The sequence below is a fragment of the Adiantum capillus-veneris genome, chromosome 27 (genome assembly GCF_014529385.1).
Source record: "Adiantum capillus-veneris isolate H3 chromosome 27, ASM1452938v2, whole genome shotgun sequence".
Classification (NCBI taxonomy): domain Eukaryota; kingdom Viridiplantae; phylum Streptophyta; class Polypodiopsida; order Polypodiales; family Pteridaceae; genus Adiantum; species Adiantum capillus-veneris.
This window is the reverse complement of record NC_140957.1, coordinates 86,326,344-86,351,852: the sequence shown is the minus strand read 5'-3', so window position 1 is coordinate 86,351,852 and position 25,509 is coordinate 86,326,344. Positions and strand designations below refer to the sequence as shown.

The 25,509-nt window shown below is 44.9% G+C and overlaps 1 protein-coding gene across 1 annotated transcript in view; it reads left to right on the top strand.

The window, feature by feature from the left end:
• Positions 1-25,509, top strand: part of LOC147422323 (uncharacterized) — a 52,956-nt gene that overhangs the window by 5,412 nt on the left and 22,035 nt on the right. The window contains exons 5-6 of the mRNA XM_086502475.1: positions 7,881-7,983; positions 11,766-11,869. Coding sequence (XP_086358601.1) covers positions 7,881-7,983; positions 11,766-11,869 — 207 coding nt within the window. The remainder of the gene's footprint in view (positions 1-7,880; positions 7,984-11,765; positions 11,870-25,509) is intronic.

Sequence of the window (25,509 nt, the reverse complement as noted above, 5' to 3'; positions counted from 1 at the left end):
CTCTCTCTCTCTCTTGCGTGCTCACTCCCCTTGGTCTCTACGCTTCCGCATCGTCGACTTTGACATGGTATCAGAGCGAGGTCGTGCTTGAAGCCCTTGGTGTGGAGGAGCAGCCTGGAGGAGAAGAAGCCCTCGCCATCGATTTCCCCTCTTGCTGCCCTGTCGTTTTTAAACCCTAAAACGCTGCCATGTTGCACTTGCGTTTTACCCTTTGCTGGCGTTGCCAGAGGCAACCTACCCTGCCTTGCTGCCTTCCTTGCGCAGTAAACTGCCCCCAGCAGCCAGCGTTTTGAAACACACATCCCCTGCAGCCCGGCTACATCCCATCTGTCCACCCAGCGTTGTAAAAACGCTGCAGCCCCAGCGGGCAAAGCTTTCCTTGGCGAATTGGCGCCGACAGTTTCGGAAAAGCAAGAAGACGTGGCGGCAAAGAGGCATGTGCGGGGTCCCTTGGCACGACGAGGGGGAATAGTGCGAGGGCGTGAAAGGCTGCAGAGAGGAATTGGTGGCGCGGCAAAGGAGATTTGTTGGAGCGGCTTGGGAAGAGCAGCAAAGGAGGGTGGGAATTGCTTTGTTCTTGCGGCCACTTTGGAGAGCGAGAAGGTTCCCGGAGTTCCAGATCTCGCAACTTCACAATGGCCTCCCCTTGTTTGACCGCCCTTGACAAAAACAGCCTAAAGCAACCAAAAGCTATGGATAACGGATCGTCAACCATCCATTTAGCGGCCTATGCATCGACAGTTCTCAAGGAACCTGACAAATTGTTTGGCTCGAGATCGTGAAGTCAAAAGCAAATGGAGGAATTCGTTAGAGGACAACGACAAAGGTCAGTTGGACACGAATGGCAGTACTAGTACTTAGTTAGCTGCCTCGATACCCGAGAGGTATGACCACAGTTGTTATGATTGTGATTGGACGCTTTGTTTGGCTCGGGAGTTTGAAGCCAAAGGCAAAAGCAGGAACTCACATATAGACAACGACAAAGGCAAGCTGGACAGAGATAACGGTAATAAAGATTTGACAGAGTAGATTGGCATGGCACTCGTGGCAGTGGCCAGAGTGGCCTTGACGTCAGATTTCTAGTCAAATGACAGGTGTCACCACTAGCTTCAGCCAGAGAGAGGCTTGTGAGTGGCAGAGAGGGGCAATGTCTGCTCCCTATAATTTATTTGGACCCTTGTTTTGGAGTTCAAGTTATTGGTGCTTGGACCCGTAGGTCGGAGTTTAATGCACATGCATTTGGAAGGGAACCAATCAGACGTCTAAAACACTATGGATGGGCTAGCCAATTCATTGTTGTTGGTCAGATTATGGACAGGATTCCAACAATTTATTATCTTGGAGTTTTATATTTTGGACGTGATGTGCACAGAGTTCACGAATGGGGATTGTTGGACGTAGTATGGTCTACGGTTCAAAGTTTCTACAAAGGCAACCGATGCTCAAGATGGCATTACTTTCAGGTACAAAGTTGAGGAGAGCAACACCAAGGTGTATCCAGTTGGTGGCCACTACTTGGGTGTCCATGGTAGCTTCTTCATCGACTTGGTCTCACTATTGATGTCCACTATGAGCTGCAAAGAGGGTGTTAAAGTTTAGGCATCTCAAGTGAACTGCCCAATGTGATCCCATTATTTAGTTTGGCTTTTAGGTATTTATTTTACTTATTTGTCAAAGTCTTGGTAGGGCAATTTACTGGGATTGCTATATAAGCAACCCCTTGTCTCCATTGTATACACATTCAGCTATTCATTGCCAAGGTTGATTGGTTCAGGCGACTCTCTCTCTCTCTCTCTCTCTCTCTCTCTCTCCCCTTGGTCTCTACGCTTCCACATCGTCGACTTTGACACAAAGCTCCACGACCAAAACCTAAGAATTTGTGAGATTTTTTGATTATAAGCACTCTCTATTTCCTTACAACTAAAATATAACTTTTATAAAAAAACACCTCAAAAACCCAAAATGTAACAATTGCCAAACACATTGTGGGAGAACAAAAAAGGAGAGACCTCTATAGCCACCATCACAAATAAGAGCGCATAACAATATAAAATGTACTCAGATAAATAGAATTATCACTTAATATTGAAGCCAATTGATACAGAGGGAGATATAGAGAGAAAGAGTGAGAAGATCGGCATAGTAGTGGGGACTAGAAGATGGGTTGGTCCTCACCCCTCAAAGGTATCTTTATTACTCGGGAGAAGTCTATACAAGTACTTGAACTGAACGTATTACCACGTTCATTCTAGAATCATACTCGATGGTAGCTCAATTTTTGAAGGTTCCCTCTTGAAAAACCATTAAAAGGAATTGTGTATGGTTGCAAAAATAAAATCCTGAATATTGACTCTCGTTTCAAATGAGAGAGAGGTATCTTGAGAGAGAGATACCTTTCTCATAGAACTCACATAAGGAAAGAGAGAAAAAGAGACCATATAATGTCACAAAATGATGACGTGGCATGACCACTTGCGGACATGACCACTGTATGGACAGATGATGACGTGGCAACACAAGTGTACGGACTGTCCGCAAAATGCGCTGACAGGTAGATGACGCGGCAGTTGTACGGACACCCGCAATTAGCGTTGATAGCATGTTGACGTGGCAACCCGAAAATCGCGATGACAGCCTGCTGTTGTGGTAGCCTGTACGAAATTTCAAAAATTGCACTGTTGCTTTTTTTTGGGCAGTTTTTGGAGCCAGTCGCTTTTAGGACTTAACTGCTTTTGAGTTTAATTGCGTTTGGGGCTCTGCTTTTGGCATCCCTTGTAAATTTATAGGAGCCATTGGGGCCTCACTCTGGAGAGCATCTGGACGCAGAGTCTGAGAGCCGAGGTCCCTCGAGAGTTGTACTTTGCAATGATTAATGAAAAAGAAATACCGAAAGGGATGCCAGACTCTTTGGGGACAATACCTTTGGGCATGGAACTATGCCGGGCCGTGTCGACTCTCTCTCTCTCTCTTTATCTCTGCAAAAGTTCAATGATTATGAAGTTTTTGCTAAAGTATTGCTATCGATTTCTTGCTTGGAGTGTCCAAGCCTGATGCAGTGGTATCAGAGCTCAGAAAGATTCTTCTTCCATGGAGGATTCGATTCTTTTTGCAGCGCAACAAGTTTTCTTTGTCAAAGATTTTTGAGAAAGAGTCTTTGTGTCCCAACCCCAGACTTCTTGGCCACTCCCACCCTTCGTACATCGTGCTCCCGTCTAAATCCATAGAGCAGTTGATGGGTCATGCTAAGCAAGGTTTTGCTATGCATGCGGGTAACTTGACGTATCCAATAGATCAACCTTCGACAAGTGATGACATAAAATACACGACCCCGACTGATAGAGGAAGAGAAAGACGAATATCTCAAAATGGGGAAGTGTTCTGACTGTGGAGAACAAGGACATATATCTGCACGGTGCCCCAGAAAGGCACAAGAATGAGAAATAGAAAATTGAACAAGATATTGATGTGTTAACAATATTCTTGCGTTATGACTTTATGAACGAATAATTTTGAAATGGGAAATGACTTTGATTTATGTATGAACTTAATGTTTTTTGGAATATCCTGCTATTTGTGTACAAATAACATGTGAAATCGAGAATGAGATGATAACAAATTGGGAACAGTGACAGCTTTAGAATGAACCCGCTTACATTCGAGATAAGGATCATGAATTTTGAATCATGATGAATGACTGAATGAAACTATGGTGGGCGCATCAAGAGTTCTCGAGGGATGAGATGGCTCATAGCGATAAGATGACTAGAACTGAACGATTGAAACTCTAAGTTCAGTATGAACTTAGTGACTGATTGATGAAGCGGAATTCCCGGAAATGATTACTCACACATGTGATTGTGTTTGAGTGCAACATTTCGCTCTTGCAATTGCTAATTATGTTGCGAGGAATCATGGTCCTAGATCTGGATGGATTCTATTGATGATTTGAATGTGATGTGGGGTGACTGTCGTCTATGTACAAGTGCTGGATTTATGTCGTCTAGTGCATCGGTACTTAAGAGTCAGTGTCTACTGAATTGGTTTATGGCTTATGTCTGATTTTGCAGGTGTAATCGAGGGCGATTACAATTCTTTCAAGAGGGGAATATGTCAGAAAGTGATGACGTGGCACAACTACCTGGACACCAACGTCATATAATAAGTTGTTCCAAGTTATGGGTACCTAAGGGACGCAAGAAATTAAATAATGCTGATTGGATTTTCCGCAAATTGCATTGACATGCTGACGTGGACTATCGTACGGATTTCTGTAAAAAGCGCTGACATGCTGATGTGGTAGGCTGTATGGACTTTCGAAAATTACGATGGCTTCTTTTTAGGAGTTCCAATACTGGCTTTTGAGAGCAGATGCTTTTTGGTTTATTGCTTTTGAAGTGAATGCTTTTGGGCTCTGCTTTTGAGCATCCCTTGTGAGTTTATAAGAATCTCTCAAGCCTCACTCTTCAGAGGATCTGGATGTAGAGTCTGAGAGCAGAGGTCCCTCGAAAGTTGTAACTTTGCCCAAGCATTAATACAAAAATAAATACCGACAGGGGTGCCAACTTTTGGGGCCAATACCTCTGGGCACGAAATTATGCCGGAGCGTGTCGACTTTGTTTTAAAAGTGTGATAAGTTTGTGAAGTATTCTAAGTGATTCTCTCGTGTGTCGTGCCAGATTCACGACTTGGGGTGTCCAAGTCTGTAACACTCCCCCTCCCGTGGCCCCCGAGCTCCGCGCTAGGGGAAAAAAAGAAAAGAAAGAGAATCTAGGCCTCTCTACCCACACACATACTTCTATTATGGGTAAAACTAGAGTTGAAATGGGTGAAGTCATGCAAACTGCTATACACACACACACACACACACACACACACACACACACACACTGAAGTCACGTGAATGATTGCCAATTGAGAGAGAGAGAGAGAGAGAGAGAGAGAGGCGACACGGAGTGGCGGAATTTCACCCCAGAGAGTATTGGCCATAAACCTTGGTGCCCCTTTCGGTATTTCTTTATATTGCATCAACACAGTATAAGCCAGTACTCCAGACTCTGCACCTTCTTCAGGAAGCATGCCAGAGAATGAGCCCTAGCCTCATATTTAAAGGCCCTTGGCCTGAAAAGTAGTTACAGTAAAAAGCCTTTAAAACTCAAAAGCTTTTGGTCCAAAAAGCAATGCCAAAAGTGGCCAACGTAATTTACGAAAATCTGTACAGCGTGCCACGTCATCATGCCAGCGCAATTTTTGAAAATCTGCCACGTCATCAGTTTTTGCGTGTGTCCGGATCTTGCTTTATTTTCTTCCTTTATGTCACTTGGAGCCCCATCGAACGGGGTCCCCATAAGTTGGTAGGACTTCTTCTGTTACTTGTTCTTCTTAGGGTGTAGGCCTCTCGGCCATATCTGTAAGTTGGCTTCATTCTTTAGGCTTTGACACGTCAGTAGTTTGTTACATCTCCCCTGCTTGAAAGAGAGTAATCGTCCGCGATTACAGCATATCTGCAAAACAACTCAAGTTAGCTCAAAAATTTTCGAGGGTCATTCCGAGGGACAATCGATTTGCTCTTTTTATTAAGGAGTTAGCTTCTCCTTTCTGCTCTTTTGATCAAGGAGTTAGCTTCTGCTTTCTGCTCTTTTGATCAAGGTGTTAGCTTCTCCTTTCGTCTAGATCGGAACTCTTGATATTTTGGCGTAGTAAAATTAGCCATCACACCCAGACCGTACTGATCTTCCACGGGTGTCTTGGTGCACTAAAATTACATACCCAGACAATCTCAGCCAATTAGGAATATTCAGTAATTGGCACATCACAATGCAACACAAATGCTTACATATGCATGTTACAAGACACAACAAATAGCGCCGCTGAGCACTCCCTGAGACAAACGGTCTGTGGTATGAAGCTACTCAACGACTACCTCGTCACCCCCCGCAAATAACCTAAAAAGGTCCGGGCCATGAGCTCAGACGACTGTACAACCAAACGCTCCCCACACCGCAGTCTGCATCGCTTGGAGGTTCAAGCATACAACCAAATGCTCCTCAGGCATCGGCTTGCGTCGTTTGGAGGTTTTCTAGCACAACGGAACGCTCCCCAGGCATCGGCCTGCGTCGTTCCGAGGTTTTCAAACATACAACGAAACGCTCCCCAGGCATCGGCGTGCGTCGTTCGGAGGTTCAAACAATACCAAAACAGTATTTCTCACTTCTCCACCTGGGAGTAAAATCACCAATCATTGCAAACAGTATCAAACCAGAGTCAAACAATTCAATTCGACACCAAACCAGGTTCAAAACAGATACCATCCATTTCAAACAAATTCCAAATAGGATCACCAAACAAGATCAAACAAAACTCAAACTTAAAAAGCGATATTGACATCAGTCGAGCTCGAAAAGTCGACCGACTGTCCATCCTGAAGCCTGCATAAAAAATTAGGGTTAGGTTCCTTCCATAAGGTCGTAGACAACCACAGCATGGTCCATCAGCTCTTGGACAAATAGTGTTCGTCTGACGGCGATGGTAGTCCCAAGACATAGCAATCGCACAGAACCTCCAAGGTCATCTGCTCGTGAAGAGACATCTACTCATCTCGAGAAACTTCAAGTTATAATCTGCTAGGGTTTCCATGGCAAGCATTTCAGGATACCCCACTCTGCCAGAAGTTGCACTCCGAAGGAAGATGTCAGAAACCATATAACTTCGGGCATTTTTTTCCCCCCCCCCCTTCTTGAAAGCTTGCCAATACTTGGAGTATGTTGCTTGGTAGTTGTAGACATCAACATCTGCATGGCATTGCCTTTGAGAAAAACAGTGACTCGAAAAAACTCTTAGATCCTTCTCTTGCAAGTGATCTTAATGGCTTATGCCTTGTAAGACATGAGCGGTGAAGACGGGAGCGCGTCCGATGCGCGATGAAGTAAGGGTGGGATAGCTCTAATAGCTCCGTCTGCTCTTTTGTAGGACCGGTATGCTTTCAGAAAAGCACACGCCTGATGCTCTGATACCACTGTCACATGACGGGCACCACGTGCCAATAGAAAAGAACATATTGAACAGACTTTTAGCACTTTCAATAACAACTGAACTCTGAGAGAGAGAGAGAGAGAGAGAGAGAGAGAGAGAGAGAGAGAGAGAGAGAGAGAGAGAGAGAGAGAGAGAGAGAGAGAGATGACACGCGACACGGAGTGGCGGAATTCCACCCCAGAGAGTATTGGCCGCAAACCTTGGCGCCCCTTTCGATATTTCTTTATATTGCATCAACACAGTACAAGCCGGTACTCCAGACTCTGCACACCTTCTTCAGGAAGCATGCCAGAGAATGAGCCCTAGCCTCATATTTAAAGGCCCTTGGCCTGAAAAGCAGTTACAGTAAAAAGCCTTTAAAACTCAAAAGCTTCTGGTCCAAAAAGCAATGCCAAAAGCTGCCAGCATAATTTACGGAAATCCGTAGAGCCTGCCACGTCATCAGCCAGCGCAAAACGTGGAAATCCGTACAGCTTGCCACGTCATCATACCATCACAATTTTCAAAAATCTGCCACGTCATCAGTTTTTGCGTGTGTCCGGATCCTGCTTTATTTTCTTCCTTTATGTCACTTGGGGCCCCATCGAACATAATTTGGTAGGACTTCTTCTGTTACTTGTTCTTCTTAGGGTTTAGGCCTCTCGGCCACACCTATAAGTTGGCTCCGTTCTTTAGGCTTTGACACGTAAGCAGTTTGTTACACACGCATTAAACACTTTATTATGCTTGTGTGTGTGTGCTTCTCTCGGAGAGGGAGCTCAAAGTTAGTACCTTTCAAAGATATACTTAACAATTGAAAGAAAGTCATTTGTGAACTTCATAGATGAGCATAATTTTGGATCTTATTGTAGGCCATAAAGGATCTTGCTGCACTAGAGCAACAACTTCAGTTTGAAAGAGAAGAACGTGCAAAAGCATTTTCACGGTATCAAATTGCAGAAAATCATTTGCATCGTAAATGCTTCTACTCATTCAACTTCAATAAAAAACTAAAAGAAAGAATTGAATGACATGAATACATAATTTGCCACACCCCTTGAACTTGCCACCCTCCCCCTTCTTCGTTCTATCTTCCTTTTTGGGGGCGATTTGGGGGTAGAGTTTTATTTCTTGGTCACAAATGAGATAATGACTTTTTTATTCAATGACAAAGACGTGCATCCATCCTTACATACACATGTACACGGAGACAAAATCCATACATATACGTACATACTATATTCATGTACCTTCCTACCTACCCACATACATACATACATATGTATTGCATACATACATAAATACATCATTAAGCTGTACATTATACACAAATGCATGCATACATGAAGAAATACATCATACAACTGTATATACACTGGCATACATACCAACATAAATGCATAAATACATCAACTATCTTATTCGTCCACAAAGACATGCATTCATCCTTACATACATATGTACGTAGAGACAAAGTGCATACATATATGTGCATGCTTTCATGTACCTTCCTATTGTTAGTGTTTTGGAGGTCATCTTTTGGGTTTTCCGTCTAGATTTAGTGAGAGAGAGCTTCTTTGTGACTGTGCCCGGCCTTGTGAGGCTTTATAGGTTCTAAGCATTCAGGGGATTTCCTTGATTTTGTATGGTTCCGCCATTTGTAGTGGGTGCCCTATTGGTTGTTGTACCCCTACATGGAAAGAGGGGGGCGCCTCTACTCTGGTAGATTGCATGAGCACTTGTACACTCTCTCTCTCTCTCTCTCTCTCTCTCTCTCTCTCTCTCTCTCTCTCTCTCTCTCAGACGCTTGCGCAAACTCTCACCATGGGGCATGATCATGCACCGATCAATGCGAGCTATCTCCAGATCTTGATACACACATATCCACCAGTTTGTGTCTGTTCTCTTAGATACACGCCAACCTTTTGTATATGTACCCCTTAGTCTCTCGACACCCATCTTTTACAGCTCTAATAGTGTTTGTGTTTAGTTAGTTTCTTTCTTTTTATACAAACCTTGTATCAGAATCACCGTGATGTGTCTCATAGGTCATTTGGCCTTTAGAAGGCGTTAATATAACATCTCTCTCTCTCTCTCTCTCTCTCTCTCTCTCTCTCTCTTTCCGGAGGGGATGCAACGTCACTTGGATGCTTTGCATAGGTTTGCCCAGGAAAGTGGTTTGTCTCTCAACCTTGGTAAAACCAAGGTCATGGTATTTAATACCACCCTACAGTGGATCAAGAGGTCAGTGACCGCATTCACATACGGCCACGAGAAGGTGGAGTATACAGATGCTTACACTTACCTTGGAGTGGTTTTTAGTGGGCCAGCATTTTCATTGAGGAGGGCAGCAGACACTAGATTGACCCGAGCCCATGCCGCATTGGGTAGATTGGAAAGGATGTGTTCACAGGTTCAGTTTCAGGAGCCTCGGACGAAGCTCTGGCTCTTTGACACTTTGGTGGCTTCTGCATTGCTTTATGGCATAGTAACAGGGAATGGCCGTTTTCAGGTCTCCGTTCCCCGTTCCCATTCCAAGTTCCCGTTCCGAATCCCCGTTCCGTGTTTCAAACGTGAGTACCCATAGCAGGGAATGGCATCCCGTTCCGGTTTCCCGTTCCTGGTAACTATGCTTTATGGAGCTGAGATTTGGGGACCTTCCCTAGATCATCATGGGAGGACAGGCCCCAGCTTACGGAGGATGGTTTTGTGACGAGGCCCAGATACATGGACACCCACTTGTCTCATGGGATACAATGTGCTATTGGCCAGATACGCACATCTTCACACCAGCTGCGGATCGAGACTGGGAGATACAGCGGAGTACTAGCAGAGGCCAGGACATGCCCCGTGTGTGACATCGAGCCTGAGACAGAGTTGCACTACACATGCCACTGCCCCGTCTACTACGAGATACGAGGCCGCTTCCATTGCTTGTTCAGAGAGGGCTTTGGACCATTCTCTAGAGTCATGCGGTATGAGGATCAAAGATGCCTGGGTTTGTTTTTGCTCGAGCTGCGCAGACACAGAGAGAGCGTGATAAGAGGAGAGACTAGCCAGTCTCAGAGATAGACCACAAACTTCTTTAGAGCTGCCACTGGACACCCGGAGGAGTTACTACCACAACAGAGCTCGTCGCCTTCCACCAGCGGCACACTGATCGACCGAGCGATTGAGCGAGATCCAGACGCCCACGACTGCGGAGGACTACACAGCATCGACGGAGGCTGCATCAGCGGATTCGGATCACTTTGGCTCGACATGCACGACGCCCGGTTAGACTACTGACCATGGAGGAGATTGATGAGATCCGCCAGCGACCCGATGCTGGATCTCCTATGATCTAGCTATCCCAGCTAGCTGTTTAGCTACTTAGTTCACGCCTAGCAGTTTAGGATTCCATAGTATTTTCTTTTGTCATTTTGTCATTCTGTAATTTTGTCATCTTGTTACTCTTGTTACTCTGACTTTGTATCAGATCCACCACATTGTAACTTTCTGGTCTCATAGGTCATTGTGGCCTTTTGAAGACGTTAATATAACATTTCATTTCATTTCAGTTCTCTCTCTCGCGTGTGCGTGCGTGCTCTTGTATAACTTCAGCTGCTGCTGCACTTTGACATGGTATAAAAAGCCTTTGTCGACGCCTAGTGGATCCGGAGTGCGTGATGGGCTGAAAGTGGCTGTGTTTTCAGGGGCAGAAGGGCGACTTGTGACCGCGTTTTCGTCGTGGAGACTTCCCAAGATCTAGCGTTTTTGCATCAAGAGGGGTCTGATCGTGCTCTGCTGTATTTTTTGTTGAGAAGAATCCTTGTGTACCTGCCATTTTGAACCAGTAAATGATGGAGGAGTGCTGCTGATTTTCAGTGAGGAGTTGGACGAGATTGGGGCTGCGTTTGGAAGGCAAGAGGAGATTCGATTGTGATGGTTCATGCCTGGTACGTTTGCAGATTTTCAGCTAGCTAGTTGGAGATTCTGGTGTGGCGAAGGGGCTGATTTTGGACCGATTCCGGTCAGTACAGCTGCCCTTTCTAAGGATCTTGGAGATCCTTTTGATGGAGGTTTCTTGTAGCCTTGAAGCTCGTTTTGTACCTTTGTCTACGGAGGATTCTTTTGCAACCTTGGAGTGTACCAGGCTCAGGGGGTTGCTTCTACTTCCTTGACAGGGACCTATCGAGTCTTTGGAGGATGCACCCACAAGGAAGTTCACCCTCCTTCCATGGTTGTGTTGATAGGCTACTGCAACCTTCTTCTCATCTTATGTTCCCCCCCCCCCCCCCCCCCCCCCCCCCCCCCCGCCCCCTCCCCCCTCTCCCCCTATTCTCTCTCGCTTCACTAGCTACTCACACATGGTATCAGAGCCGAGCTCCTGGTGTTTCCCTCTCCCCCTCTCGGATCTAACATGGGCGATCCTGCGGAGCCATTTTCTAGTGGAGATATTGAGACATAGAAAGTCGATCCTTCTATCACCCACTACCTCCATCAGAGGCACCCCTATACCTTATTTTACCACTCAGAGATGAGTCACACTACAAGATCTCTTTGTTTTATATTTTTGGCTTGCTTTTCAATGTCTTATTCACCATTTAACCCATTTCAAGAGTTTGGCAAGCCTCCTAAACAAATACTGTATTCATTATTTGCTTTTGTCTTTGTCGTGCTTTTGTACATTTCTTCCTTTTATATGAAGGCACTCAATATGAATCCATCTGACAACCAACATCTACAACATTATTTTCCTTTTTGATATGTTGCAGAGGAGGAGGAGTTAGTTAAAGAGGAAGCATTAGAAGTGGAGCAAAACCTTGAAGTTGAATTTAATGCCATAGAAGAACAGGAGATGAAAACATTTCAAGCAGAGGTATCAAAAGCAAAGATAACTTTTTTTTAACCTTATCGAAAAAGCTAGTAGTGGGCAAAAATCTTTTCCAATTTTCACAAAGTTGGGCTTGCATTGTCGATTTGCCAAGCAACCATGGATGAGTCATGTTAAAATGGCTCATATTGTTACAAATGTCTTGAAAGGTTTTTGTCCTCTGGCTGCAAAAGTATATGTGTTGCATACTTCGTGTGTTTATTAAGAAGGATATCGATCTTGTAGAGCACAGCTAGGCTACAATATTTCTTTATAAAAGGAAAAGATCATGTTACTTGCAAAAAACATCTAGAACAACATACGTAGAGAATATAGAGACAGGAATGGGGAGGCTAGGATTATGTGTTGAGAGCCACTAAGAGAGAGTGTCTCATCTGGGCTCAGCATTCCTCATCTCACTCAAAAGTGGACATGTATATCAAGTCTCAAAAAGTTAAGTGTAATCTGCACTCGGGAAATAGTATATGTGTTGTTCTAATCTCCTTTCATGGTTAATGATGCCCAACTATACCTCCTACAGATACCGCCTTAACTATTAGACTCCTATCTAAGAGTTGCTATACACAAATCAGTATTGCTGGCTTAACCACATACGTTGATATCAATGAGTCCCGATCTCTATACTAGCTTTGGAAAGCATGTTCGTACCATTATATGAGACGTAGCATGTAGGACCCATTGTGCATGTAAAATTTCTGCATTCGCCTGACATAAATTATTTTTGTGTGTTACTAACGAAAATCATTAGAATACTTCGCAAGTGTTAGGTTTCAGATTCCTATTTGTTTGGTGGCTTTAGTATCTCCCAAGAGTAGATTAGGGAGCGAGGGCTATTTTGTGGCTGTGCCCGGCCGTATCTGAGGTAGACTTACCTTTTCTTAGCGGTGGCACTCCACGATGTTGCCCACCCGATAGGCTAACATGAGGCGGGACCCCTGTAGCTAGGGTTACCCGGGGTCAAAGTCTCCAATGTTTTGCACTTCTGCTACTAAATATGTGTTGCAGGTCACTTTTAGTGAGTTTACACATTTATTAGCATTTTAGCCATTTTTCAGGATCATGGGGTTTTCTGGCTGGGTAGCGCAATTTTGCTATTGACCTATATATGCAGACCCACCCCTTGTACTTTTCGCATGTTGCGATTAGTAAGGAGAGCTTCCATCGTTTTGGGCACACTCTCTCTCTAGCGTTTCTGTGTGCAGCCCCTTTCTAGCATTTTTCTGTCACCAGCAATCTCTCTCTCCAACGTTTCTGCATGTGATCTCTCTCCCTCTCTTTAGCGCTAGCTTTCCTCTTCGTACAGAGCCCCTAGTTGCAGATTCACATTTGTAGATTGCTACCCGTGCCCGTTCGGTGGGTGGTACGCGATAGGACACCGTCTACGAGGAGATTTGTTGCGATAGATTCGAGATCCATTGGCTGCCCGGCCGCAAGAGGAGGTTTGCTGGCGGTAGCAGACGAGATTATCACCCGATTCACCCTTTTCTGCTGCACCTTTGACAACAAGTAGTACGATGAATCTCTTGATTCCACTTTGTGAAAGATCCCATCGACTCTTTGTAACAATTGAAGTCTCATATCTCTAGGTGTAATTTTGGATGTTCCCAGTATATAACATCCAAGAAAATCCTCTATTGGGGTAAGTGAATGCCAAGAGTGATGGATTGAGCTCAATTATCTACATGAAGTCATGTTTTGCAATGCTTGAGGTGTTCCAATCTTCTGAAAAAGGTGGGGGGGGAGAGCTAGTTATACAAGTATTATTCTATATGGATGACATAGTCACACAAAGAGATTGGAGGATCATTTGAATGCATTATTGGCCTTTTTCACAAATAGAGATCTAAGCATGGGTCTTAAAAAGACCAAAATTATGGCTTTGAACACCTCAGGTGCTTGGGTGACAAGATTGCATATCAGTTCACTTTAGGTGGAAAGCGCATAGTTATTTGACAAGAGACATTAGAGCATTGACGTGCATGAGCATATGCAAAACCTTGGGCATTAAGGAGACAATGTGCAATTTCATGAACCACATACCAAAATGTGATATGGAAATTTTCCCACATTCCTATCTCGAGCCAAGAACTAAGCCTCTACAGTATGAGGAGAGAGCTACTAGTTCAGAATCTCATCTTTTTCTTCGTCAAGAAGTGCCATCATAGTACTCGGAACGGGAAATCGGAACGCGGAACGGGGAACGTCAACGAGCGCGAAATGCCATTCCTTGTTACGAATACTCACGTCTAAAACACGAAACGGGGATTCAGAACAGGAAGTTGGAATGGGAACAGGGGACAGAGACCTGAAAATGGCCATTCCTTGTAACTATGAGTGCCACCCTATGCATTCTGGGTCTCTGGCTGCTGTGCCTGTCCAGCCTTGAGAGGTTGAGCATGTTCGCGGATTGAGGTCTTCTTCGAGGAGAGGCCTTAGTGAGATGGCCCATTTGTCTGCATATGAACCATTGGTTTGGGAGACCCGAGTACTCCATGCTTTGGTAGAGCCCGTCACTACTCACCTTGGGCAGGACTACCTTCGGGGAAGTGTGTCGTGAACCAAAACGCGTACAGTAGGTGTCACCAGCGTGTGACTACTATCTATCCTTTTTGTTGATTTCTTTCTTATTATCTATTTTCTTTCACTTTTTGGAAACACCCCTCGGGAAATCTAACTGCCCTGCATTGCATAGCTAGTGTGGAACTATCCAGAGGGAGTCCATGCCTGAGGGCAAGAGAGCACTAAGGTTGGACAAAGACTATGGTTAGCCAAAGTGGGGTCATTGACTAGCCAAAGTGGAATCCTTTGCTACAGAGGCTACATTTCAGTTCTGGATGTGGCCGCAGTGTACAAAGAGGGTCGGATGACCTAGAAAGATACAATGGCAGCATCTCCTAAAATTTAGGGAACTGCTATTTTGGGACCTGAAAATGTCTTCGCGTCATTACGTGCAGTTTGACATGGGGATCATTTTGTTACTCTGTGGCCAAGTCAACAGAGGCTGCAGGTGAGATATTTTTAGACCCGAGGGTCTAAAGCGGGAAAATGCACAAATGAGTGACACTTGGCACTCTGAGGCCAGTTTACTACTTATAGAGAAGGCAAAAACGTGATTTATAGCTGGGAGGCTCATTTTGCAAGTCTCTGTCACAGGTTAAGAGCTATGGAGTGCTTGCTTTCCCTCTTATGCACAGTGCGGTGCCAGGAGTGATGCCTTGCACGCTACGCACTGCCCTCTCTCTCCCCTTTGGCAGTATGTTATGCCCCTCTAGTGGGCTCTTCATTTGACCAATGTACAGTTGTGTGGGTTCATGCGCGATTGCCGAGGCAAGAGCCTCTTGCACAGGTACTGGATTAGCTAGCGGCTAATCCCCCCGCAGGTACAGGTGAATTCGGAGAGGTTTCACGCCAGAAATCTCGTCCGATTCAAAGGGCAAGTAGCCCTACAGGTGCGGGAGCTCGAGGACTTGCTAGGGATGCGACCGGCACGCGGAACGGAGCCCGAAACAGTGAATTACAGCCTGCTGTGTATTTTTGCAGGTTTAGGGTTTTGGCCCTATACGGACCCTAATACCCCCAGGAGGTTCGGGGACGCAAGGGGACCGCTGTACAGGTGATCTGGCGCATTTTCAGGACTGAAAACAGAGAATTCAGCGTGCTGCAGATTCTCGTCAGGTTTTGCAAAGTGCCCGTATGCGTCGGGAAAGTCGGTCAATGCGTGGGAATACTGACCGTGAAGGGTTCTAGTACAGTTATGCTGCCGAAATAGGGCTGGAACAGTGGAAATTCAGCCGAGTTTGTGCGGGGCAGCTTGTAGGGAACCTCAGCGTTTATTCCCTCTTTTTAACAATAAAGAAATACCGAAAGGGGCGCCTAAGTTAGGGGCCAATCTGGTGTCCGTCTACTCATACAGGTGCAATCTAGCAGCCTGTATCCCTCTCCCCTTTGTTGTGTCTTGAAAGTACAGGTAAAATAGACGACTAATAATGGGTGAAAGCTAAATCAAGGTTTAAAGTAAAGTCTACCGCCCTTTTTGGATTGAACAGGCCGGTTTCATGGTTCCATCGACGGGACTAAATCACTTTTTCCCATAGAAGTGAGCCTTGGTCAGTTTTGGGCTTGAAGACACAGGGGATCATAGACCAGACACAGGGAATTGCAATTATGGCTGATAGACCAGATGATGTGACTGAAGAGGTTTCCTCTTCACAGGGTCAACAGACACATGAAGTGGGTGAGTCCTCAAGACCACCACAGACTGATGACGATATATTCAGGACCCAGTTGGCTACTGCTGTGGCTATGTTCACACAAGTAATGCATAACCCGAGGTTTTTAGCCTTTCTGCAACCTCCTGTTCCGTCTCAGCAAGTTGGGTCACTGGATCATATTCAAAAGCCTGTTAAGGCTCGAGCACAGGTGTCTCATACCGCACAGTCAATGGAAACACCTGTACACTTGACGGAGAACATGCAGTCTCCACAACGTATGCCTAAGGTGCAAGAACAGGTGGCTGAGATGCCAGTTTTTCAAGCTGTACCAATTCAGCCCGCCACCTTTCAACAGCCTATAGCTGGTTCTAATGGGCAGGGAAGCAATTTACAGGCTATGCAACAGGTCTTCCCACCACCTTCAGTACACCCTGGCTATTTTGGAGGTGGATCCGTATTCCAAAGCATGGCTGGTCATGCACCTGGAAATCAGTTTTATACGCCAGGAACAGTGTTTGGGGGTGCTCAAACGATGATGCCTAACCCCATGTACAGTGTCATGGGTATGCAACCAGGGTTTCAAAGCACTCAGGGACAATTTGGGATGCCACAAGCAAATTTTGGTATGGCTGGAATTACAAATCAGCAGCCAAATATGGCATTTCCAGGTCAAGTTAATAGCGGCCAAGGAACACAGATGAACCCTAATAGTGTTCCCATGTTTCAGTCACTTCCATATGACAATTTAACGCCGCTGGAGAGGCCAACTCCGTACAAAGAAGGTGGCAAAGGAGTGTCATTCACGACCTTTACAGGGTTTGATGACAGGAAGAAGGCTCTTTCATTCCTCCAGCAGTTTGACAAGGCCTATGCAGGGGGAAACTTTACAGAGGCTTCAAAGGTCCGCAAGGCAGCCACTTTCTTGACAGGGAATGCGGGACAATGGTGGACAACTTTATTGCTTCAAGGGCAAGCTCCGTCCACATGGATTTACTTCAAGCAGATTTTTGCAGCAGCATGGTTATCTGATGATTTCGAAGCAGATGTCATGACAGAATGGCACCAGCTAAATGCTGCCACTTGCAAAAATCTGGATGATTACAATCGGAAGTTTTGGAAAGCTCTACTTCCAGTAACTTCCTATAGGTTTGTGCCATTGACAGAACAGATTGAAAAATACTGTTGTGGCCTACCCAAAGGATTGAGAAAATACTGCACGAAGACAAGAGTCACTACTTTGACGCAGCTCATCGAGGTAGCAAACACTGGCAATGGTTTGCTCAAGGGAGAAGATTGTGAATTTAACACTGGCGTCAAGGCAGGATCAGGCAAGAAAAATTCAGCCAAGAAGCACGTTCCCAATGAGGCTCCTAAAGAGACTCAGGAGTTAGCGAACGCAAGGAAAGATAAAGCTACGGCTGAATCAGAAAAGGGACCAGCGAAGAAATGGAAAAGACGTTTTCCTCGCAAGTCAGAAGAGCAAAAGAAGGTCCTGAGGACAGAGAACAAATGCTTTATATGTGAGCAGCCTGGCCACATTGCTTACAACTGTCCTACAAAGAAAAGGCCAGCTGATTCTGAAGACAAGGAAGACAAGAAAGGAAAGAAGCCCATGGCTGGTCTAGTGCCAGATATGGTGGGCGACAAGCCAAATTCAGATGCAAGTGAGCTTTGCAGAGCATGGGGAAAGGTTAGGGATCAAACAGTGCTTATCTTCTTTGATCCAGGTGCCAAAGCCAACTTCATTTCCCCAGAATTGGCTTCAAAGTTGGGAATCAGACCTGAAGAGATGGGGTATACAGCAGAGGCAGGTTTGGCATGTCCTGGCCATACAGAGGCTGTGACACCCATGATCGGAAAGTTTCGTTTACATATCCAGGCCCATTTAGATGCTGAAGAATTTTACATCATGCCACTGGACGGATGTGATGTGTTGTTAGGTATTCCTTGGTTATTTCGTGTACAGGGAATCATGGATGCCTACAACAAAAAGATCACTGTACAGAGCAGGGGAAAGACTCACATTCTGGATGTAAAGCTTAAAGGGGAGTCTATTCCTACTGTATCAGCTTCTGCTATTACTTCTGTAATGAAAAAGCATCTTTCTGCGTACTTGGTTTTTGCACGTGAAGTGTCAGATTGTGATGAATCAAATTTATCTGTGCTAGATAAAGAAAGGCCAATGTTTTTACAACAGTATAGTGACTGTTTTTCCGATTCATTACCGTCTCAATTACCGCCAGAGAGACCCGAGGACCATGCGATAGATTTGGTGCCAGGCTGTAGCCCACCAAATAAGCCTCCGTACAGGGTTAGTGCGGCTCAGCAGAAAGAGATAATGGGCCAAGTACAGGAGCTGTTAGAAAAAGGGCTGATTCAGCCCAGTTCATCTCCATTTTGTTCTCCAGTGTTGTTGGTGCAGAAAAAGGATGGCTCATGGCGTATGTGCATCGACTACCGTGCACTGAACAAGAATACCATCAAGAATAGGTTCCCTATACCTAGAATTGATGATATTATGGACAAATTAGAAGGAGCAGCTATGTTTAGCAGGATAGATCTAAAGAGTGGGTACCATCAGATCCGCATTAGATCAGAGGATGTGCACAAGACTGCTTTTAGAACGACGTTTGGCCTTTACGAATTTTTAGTGATGCCCTTTGGTCTCACAAATGCTCCTGCTACGTTCAATAGGATGATGGACAGAATTTTCCGTCCACACCAGCAGTTTGTTGGTACATTCTTTGATGACATGATAGTCTACTCAAAGAATGAAGAGGAGCATAGGCATCACTTGGCCATTGTGTTCAAAGAGCTACGCAGTCATAGGTTGCTCATCAATGCAAAGAAAAGTGAGTTTTTTCTGGAAGAGATTCACTTTCTGGGACACATTGTCTCAAAGGACGGTGTCAGAATGGATCCTGCAAAAGTTGAAGCGATCAAGTCATGGCCAAATTTGAAGACGGTGCATGATGTCCGAAGCTTTTTGGGACTATGCTCCTATTACAGAAGGTTTATCCGAAATTTCGCTGAGATTGCTTCACCTTTACATGCTCTTCAAAAGAAGGCAGTCACCTTCAGATGGACACAGAAAGAGATTTCAGCTTTTAATCTCTTAAAGGAAAAGATGACTTCAGATCCAGTCATTGTGTTGCCAGATCTTAGGAAGTCATTTGTGGTCCAGTGTGATGCCTGCGGTAGTAACATTGGTGCAGTGCTAATGCAAGATGGCAGGGTAGTAGCCTATGAGAGCAGAATTTTGCAAGGGCCAGAGATGACCATGCAGGTCTATGAGAAAGAGTTACTGGCTGTGATTCATGCGCTCTTAAGTTGGAAACACTACCTGCTAGGTGCAGATTTCGTTGTCCAAACGGACCATCAGACCTTGCGATACTTCTTGACACAGACAAAGTTATCTGAAAAGCATATGCGATGGGCAAATATCTTGTCCATGTTCCATTTTCAGATTGTGCATGTGGAAGGCAAGAAGAACGTTGTGGCCGATGCCTTGTCAAGGAAGCCACAAATTTCAGCTGTGTCGATTCCTTATCATCATGAACTTGATGATATGAGAGAACAGTATGCAAATGATGAAGATTTTGCAAGGGTCTTCGAGCAACTAATGGATGGACAACGTCATGAACACTATCTTCTCAAAGATGGGTTCATGATGATGCATGGCAGATTGTGTCACAAAGCCATTGCGACGCAAAGTTATAGAAGAGAGTCATGTCCCACCGTATGCAAGGCATCGTGGTATCGATGCTACAGTTAAAGCGGTTGAGACATTCTTCTATTGGCCTACATTGAGAAGAGATGTGGATGCCTTTGTGCGAGAATGCCTAATATGCCAAAAGGTCAAGTTTGACAGGCAAAAGGCACCAGGGTTATTGCAACCACTACCTATTCCAGATAAACCATGGGAAAGTATTGCTATGGATTTTATCTTTGATCTTCCGAGAACGCAGACAGGAAACGATGGTATTTGGACCATTATTTGCAGATTCAGCAAACAGGCTCATTTTATTCCTGTCAGGAAGAAGATAAAGCCAGATCAGATGGCACGCTTGTTTATGAGCAATATTTTCAAGTATCATGGCATGCCACAGTCGATTGTTAGCGACCGTGATCCACACATGACAAGTTTGTTCTGGAGAGGCTTGTTTGAGAATATGGGCACCATGCTCAAATTCTCTTCGTCATTTCATCCTCAAACAGATGGGCAGTCAGAAGAGGCAAATTCTACTGTCCTAGATCTGCTGAAGTGCTATGTGTTAGAGCATAAAGGAAAGTGGGAGCAGTATTTGCCATTGGTGGAGTATGCATACAATAATACAGTGCATTCATCAACTGGCAAGGCACCCTTTGAGATAGTTGAAGGTGGCAAGAAAGTTCCTCCCATACTGCATACAAAGGACAAGATATTTGAAGCAGATAAGTATGTTCAGGATATGGATGAAATGTACAAGAAGGTCAAAGTGGGCTTAGAAAGGACTCAGGCAAAGCAAAAGAAAGCAGCTGATCGTCACCGTCGTGAAGTGGTATATTCACTTGGTGATTGGGTGCTTTTACGCTTTGAAAAGGCACGGTTAAAGAAGATGAAGGGCAAGGAAAGACTGTTTCCAAAGCTCAGCATGCGTTACTATGGGCCTTTTCAAGTATGCGACATAATCAGTGATGTTGCATATAGGCTGAAATTGCCTGACAGTTGGAAGATTCACAATGCGTTTCATGTGAGTCTTCTCAGACCCTATGTGGGTGATGTGCCAGAAGATATGCCAGCTGAAGATCAGCCGGAAGTCGAGGAACTTGACGAGATCTTGGTCCCTGAACAGATTTTGGCACACAAAGAAAGGAAAGTGAAAGGCAAGGTTGCTAGGCGTTACTTGGTAAAGTTCAGAAACTATCCACCAATGGATGCCAAGTGGATGGAAGAAGGTGAACATGCAGAGTCACCAACTGTGTTATCACTTTACCTGGAAGCCTTCGATTTGCAACCTACCTTGACCCCTTGAGTTTCAAAGCTACATGGATTGTCAGTGTGACAATAGCTTCTGAAACAAATGATGTACAAGGTATTTAAAGTGAGCTCAAATGAAATACTTGTTACATGAATGTTAGAGCTGTACAGATTGTCAGTTTGGCAATTGCTCTTATGGAATGTCCAAAAATTTGGTTAGTGCTATAGAAGTGAGTATTTCTTGTCAGTTTGTCAAGGATACAGTGATTGCTTCTATTGAAGAGTACATGTGTAACTGCATTCTTAAACTGTCGGTTTGGGTATGCTCGAAAGTGTTACGGGATCCAACGTGTACTATAAGACAGTGGCAAAATGTGCAGCTACAATTTTGTCATTGGAAAGTTAGTGACTCAAAGCAATGGCAGAGTGCGAAGCTACCACTATGTCATTGGGACAGGGTTCACAAGCAGGCAATACATGAGTCGACGAGGTGTTGAATACACTAGGGTTGACAATGAGCATGTATGTGTCGTATATGTGTCGACAGGTGTTGAATACATCAGTGTTGACAGTAAGCATTTACGACATAGATGCAAACGAGGACGTTTGAGATTTCAAGAGGGGGGTATGTCACCAGCGTGTGACTACTATCTATCCTTTTTGTTGATTTCTTTCTTATTATCTATTTTCTTTCACTTTTTGGAAACACCCCTCGGGAAATCTAACTGCCCTGCATTGCATAGCTAGTGTGGAACTATCCAGAGGGAGTCCATGCCTGAGGGCAAGAGAGCACTAAGGTTGGACAAAGACTATGGTTAGCCAAAGTGGGGTCATTGACTAGCCAAAGTGGAATCCTTTGCTACAGAGGCTACATTTCAGTTCTGGATGTGGCCGCAGTGTACAAAGAGGGTCGGATGACCTAGAAAGATACAATGGCAGCATCTCCTAAAATTTAGGGAACTGCTATTTTGGGACCTGAAAATGTCTTCGCGTCATTACGTGCAGTTTGACATGGGGATCATTTTGTTACTCTGTGGCCAAGTCAACAGAGGCTGCAGGTGAGATATTTTTAGACCCGAGGGTCTAAAGCGGGAAAATGCACAAATGAGTGACACTTGGCACTCTGAGGCCAGTTTACTACTTATAGAGAAGGCAAAAACGTGATTTATAGCTGGGAGGCTCATTTTGCAAGTCTCTGTCACAGGTTAAGAGCTATGGAGTGCTTGCTTTCCCTCTTATGCACAGTGCGGTGCCAGGAGTGATGCCTTGCACGCTACGCACTGCCCTCTCTCTCCCCTTTGGCAGTATGTTATGCCCCTCTAGTGGGCTCTTCATTTGACCAATGTACAGTTGTGTGGGTTCATGCGCGATTGCCGAGGCAAGAGCCTCTTGCACAGGTACTGGATTAGCTAGCGGCTAATCCCCCCGCAGGTACAGGTGAATTCGGAGAGGTTTCACGCCAGAAATCTCGTCCGATTCAAAGGGCAAGTAGCCCTACAGGTGCGGGAGCTCGAGGACTTGCTAGGGATGCGACCGGCACGCGGAACGGAGCCCGAAACAGTGAATTACAGCCTGCTGTGTATTTTTGCAGGTTTAGGGTTTTGGCCCTATACGGACCCTAATACCCCCAGGAGGTTCGGGGACGCAAGGGGACCGCTGTACAGGTGATCTGGCGCATTTTCAGGACTGAAAACAGAGAATTCAGCGTGCTGCAGATTCTCGTCAGGTTTTGCAAAGTGCCCGTATGCGTCGGGAAAGTCGGTCAATGCGTGGGAATACTGACCGTGAAGGGTTCTAGTACAGTTATGCTGCCGAAATAGGGCTGGAACAGTGGAAATTCAGCCGAGTTTGTGCGGGGCAGCTTGTAGGGAACCTCAGCGTTTATTCCCTCTTTTTAACAATAAAGAAATACCGAAAGGGGCGCCTAAGTTAGGGGCCAATCTGGTGTCCGTCTACTCATACAGGTGCAATCTAGCAGCCTGTATCCCTCTCCCCTTTGTTGTGTCTTGAAAGTACAGGTAAAATAGACGACTAATAATGGGTGAAAGCTAAATCAAGGTTTAAAGTAAAGTCTACCGCCCTTTTTGGATTGAACAGGCCGGTTTCAGTAGGTACACCTGTTGCCTTGGCAACAACTGAAGCTGCCGTGTGTGCGGGGTCTCGAAGACTGTATCAATCTCTGAACCAATCTTGGATAATAGTGGGAGGTACTCTCTGTTCAGGCTAGGGAAGCAAACCAAAATGGGCAAGTCTAATCAATCTCTGAACCAATCTTGGATAATAGCGATAGGTACTCTCTCCTTAGACTAATGAACAAGTCCTTAGTTTGCTTCTTTGACGAGAACATCTGAAGCCCAGTCAAAACAATGGTGCCATTGTCGAAAATGAGCCTTGACTCCTTGGATGGCCAAACTGCGACCATAAGCATCACAGTAAATTTCGAATGACTTTTGCAAGTCTGGTAAGGCCAACACGAGTCCAATAAGGAACTTTTCTTTGAGAGTCTCAAAGGCTGCAATCTCTGTCGAACCCAAGTAAATGGAACTCCTTTTTGTGTCAGCAAATGCAAAGGAGAAACTATCTTTGCAAATTTCTGAATGAACCACCAATAAGATGAGCACAAGCCTAGATAAGATGAGCACAAGCCTAGATAAGCTTTGAACCTCATAACATTCTTCAAATCAGGCCAATAATGAATGGTCTCAATTTTGGCCGGGTTCATCTTTACCCATTCTGGTGAAACGATGTGTCCCAAGAAGTGTATCTTAGGGAAGAAGAATTCGCTCTTTTTCACATTTATAACCAATTTCTGCTTTCGCAGTGCTTGGAAAACTCTCCAAAGTCGTCCTGAAAGCTGTCTTGTAGACGTCTCCAGGATCAATTCGGATCTGACGATAACCTCTCTTTAGATCAATTCTCCAGGTAGAACCCTGAACTTTGTCGAGTATATCATCGATACTTGTAATGTGGAAATCTTTACTGGGTCATTGTTTCTTTATTTTTGGCCTCAGCTAACTCTGTAAGGTTGCCGGTTTAGTGGTGCAATCATGTGATCTTCAGGACGTGAAGGAGGCAACTCGCCTAGTAAGCCTTCAGGGAAACAATCAGCCTGAGCTTACAGAAATTCTTGTCGTTTCTTGTTGAGATCAGACATATTTGACCTTTGATCATCAATCAGTTCTTTCAAGAGGATCGAATAAATAAAAAGATTGGATTTCATCAACCTGGAAACGGTCAAAGCCGATTCAAGTGGGACTAACTCGCCCTTCAATATATCATGTGCAATCTTTTTGCCTTTCAATTTTAAATCAAGCACAATTTTCCTGTCCTTCTCATTCATCAAAGTCACTTTCTTAGCTTGATAGTCAACCACGACGTTGTTCTTGTGGTACCAAGGGATTTCTAGGAGGACATCACACCCTTCCAATGGCATGATATAAAAGTCCTCGTGCCCTAAATACCCCTGACAATGCAAACTAAGTTTGCCAATGACAGGTGTAACGGCAACATCCCGTCCGGGTGCCGCTAGAAATACCTTCGCTTGTGGTCTTAGCCTATCGAGCATAATTTCAAGTCGAGCTGCCAATGAAGTTGGCCTTGGCTCCTCCATCAAAGAAAATGAGGGCTTCCTGATCTTTCACTTTGCCCCATGCGCGGCAAAGTTTTGTGCTTGCGTTTATTTGATTTGAGTCGGTCCCCACGCAACGTGGTACCAGTCATGCTTTCATCTTTCCTTTTCTGCGCTCGACTTCTGCTCTCTGTAACTTTTTGGCTTAGCTTCTGGTGGTCTTGTGGTTCGTCTTTTGTTCAAGAGTTCTGTCCGGCTCTTCCTGTGAGCATAGGTTCCGCTTTTCTGCACTCGTCTGTCCTTTTAACTTTCCTCCTGACCTTAGAGGAGAAGCAATGGCCTCACGCCATCTCCAGTAAATCTCATCAATCGGGTAATTCTTCAGGTGTTTTGCAAGTCTCGGGTCTTTGGAGTACTTGATCAATCTTTTCACACATGTGTTAACCTGCAGTTGAGGTTTGTACTCCGCTCTGGCAAAATTTTCCACCAAGAATCTTTCATTCTTTTCTTCAGCCCCGTGCCGGATTTCAACTATTCTTTTGCCTGCCCACCTAAAGGTGTTATCTCTGTCAGATTCTCCAAGAGAACCCATGAGTAATCTAGAATTTGTTATGGCTTATGCCCTGTAAGACATAGCGATGAAGACGTGAGCACGTCCGATGTGCGATGTACGAAAGGTGGGAGTTGCTAATAAGTTCGGGGTCGGGACACGAAGATTCTTTTACAAAAACCTGCATGTGCTGCAAAAAGGATCGGATCCTGTGTAGAAGAAATATCTTTATGTACTCTAATAACACTGTAACCGGCTTGGACACTTTAAACCCGAAAATCAATAGCAACACACAAATAGATACTTCAAAATTACTGAACCTCAATTAAGAGAGAG